This window comes from Beauveria bassiana (genome assembly GCF_000280675.1).
Source record: "Beauveria bassiana ARSEF 2860 unplaced genomic scaffold BBA_S00137, whole genome shotgun sequence".
Classification (NCBI taxonomy): Eukaryota; Fungi; Ascomycota; class Sordariomycetes; order Hypocreales; family Cordycipitaceae; genus Beauveria; species Beauveria bassiana.
Genome location: NW_007930972.1, coordinates 5637 through 6985, shown reverse-complemented (window position 1 = coordinate 6985; position 1349 = coordinate 5637). Strand labels below are relative to the sequence as shown.

The window sequence follows — 1349 nt, the reverse complement described above, 5'->3', positions numbered from 1 at the left end:
AGATGCTCCACCACGGCCTGCAGTCTTTTTCTTTCCGCCGTCAAGTCTTCCACCAGCGATACCTGCTCCGGTCGCGAGGATGTGTGGTGGTCAGGGAATTCCCCGTCTCTCTCAACAGTGGCCAGGTGCTCTTTCTCGCCGGGACTCAAGAGATCGAGCCGGATCTGGTCGCCAAGATTGGCTCGTCTCTGTTCCTGCGCGACAATTTCGTTTTGTCGGTTTTGCTCGTCGGCCTGAAGACTCTCTACACGAAGCGTATGCTCGGCTTCTGTTTGCTGCAGTCTGTTGAGCCTTTGAAGCGCCTCCTGCTCTTCACCCCTCAGTGTAAGAAGTCTCGTTTCTTGGAGCGCCATGTCGTTTCTCAGCTGTGCAACGTGTCGAGAAAGCTGTCGTTCTGTTGCCGCCAGCTGTGCCAGCCTCGCTTCTTGCTCTTCCGTGCTTCTGTGGGCGCTTGTTCGTCGCTCTGCGACGTGCAGTGGCAAACGTTGCTCGTGGCTACTGCTATGGTCAAGCATGTGCGTGTCTTCCGTTGATTCCAGACCGGCCACGGAAATGCCGAGGTCTTGGCCGAAGAGGGCAAAGTATGCTGATCGCTGAATAAAGATGGATGTCAAACGCAAACGAGGTCTCGGCATTGGCCCGTGAAGCTTGTCTAGGAACATATCCCTTTTATCCCGAGCATGGTCCGCTGCATGGGGTTGGCCGCACAGGGCTGGTGGTTTCTCGACAGAATCGATTTCATCATCCTCCGTCAATAGCTGCGCGGAGATTGGCCGCGCCGTGGCCAGCACATCCGCGACAGTATCGATACTGGCGTTGATATCGTCGAATTCGAATTCCTCTGGTTTTCTGGCTGTTGTCAGCAGTCGACGCGCAATCTCTTGGTCCGGGTTCATTTGCACTAAGGCCTTGATCTCATCTGATTTGAAACCGAGCTTCTGCGCCAGACGCGCGAATCGAGATACCACGACCTCATCGGCCTGTCGTATCTTCGCCGTCGCCAGTTTTTCTTTGCTTTTGATTGGCATGTCCCGCTGCTCGCGCAGGGCATAGAGCCACAACTGTCGGTACGCGATGTCAAAGCAATCTGCGGCACTGATCGGAATGGTCGTGAAGGATGTCGAAGAGGTCTGCATGACGCACTCGTTGCCATCACCCGGAGAGAATGCCTTCTCCAAGGCACATCGTATGGATTCTCCCTTCTCTAGGTGGACGAGTCGTCGCATGCAGACCGCTGCAGGCTGCAGGTACTTGAGGTTCTCGAAGAAGGCGAGCAGCGAAGGCACCAAGCAGACTTCGGTGGCTGAACAAAGTCGCAACCAAATTCTGTTTCTCTCGGTGTCGCTGAA

General features: G+C 55.2%; 1 protein-coding gene across 1 annotated transcript; it reads right to left on the bottom strand.

The window, feature by feature from the left end:
* Positions 1-111: 111 nt before the first annotated feature.
* Positions 112-1136, bottom strand: BBA_10336 (uncharacterized protein; the record flags this gene model as incomplete). The annotated part of the gene is made up of 2 exons (XM_008605433.1): positions 112-194; positions 242-1136. The coding sequence occupies 2 exons, from the start codon at positions 1134-1136 to the stop codon at positions 112-114; spliced, it is 978 nt and encodes a 325-aa protein (XP_008603655.1).
* Positions 1137-1349: the final 213 nt, after the last annotated feature.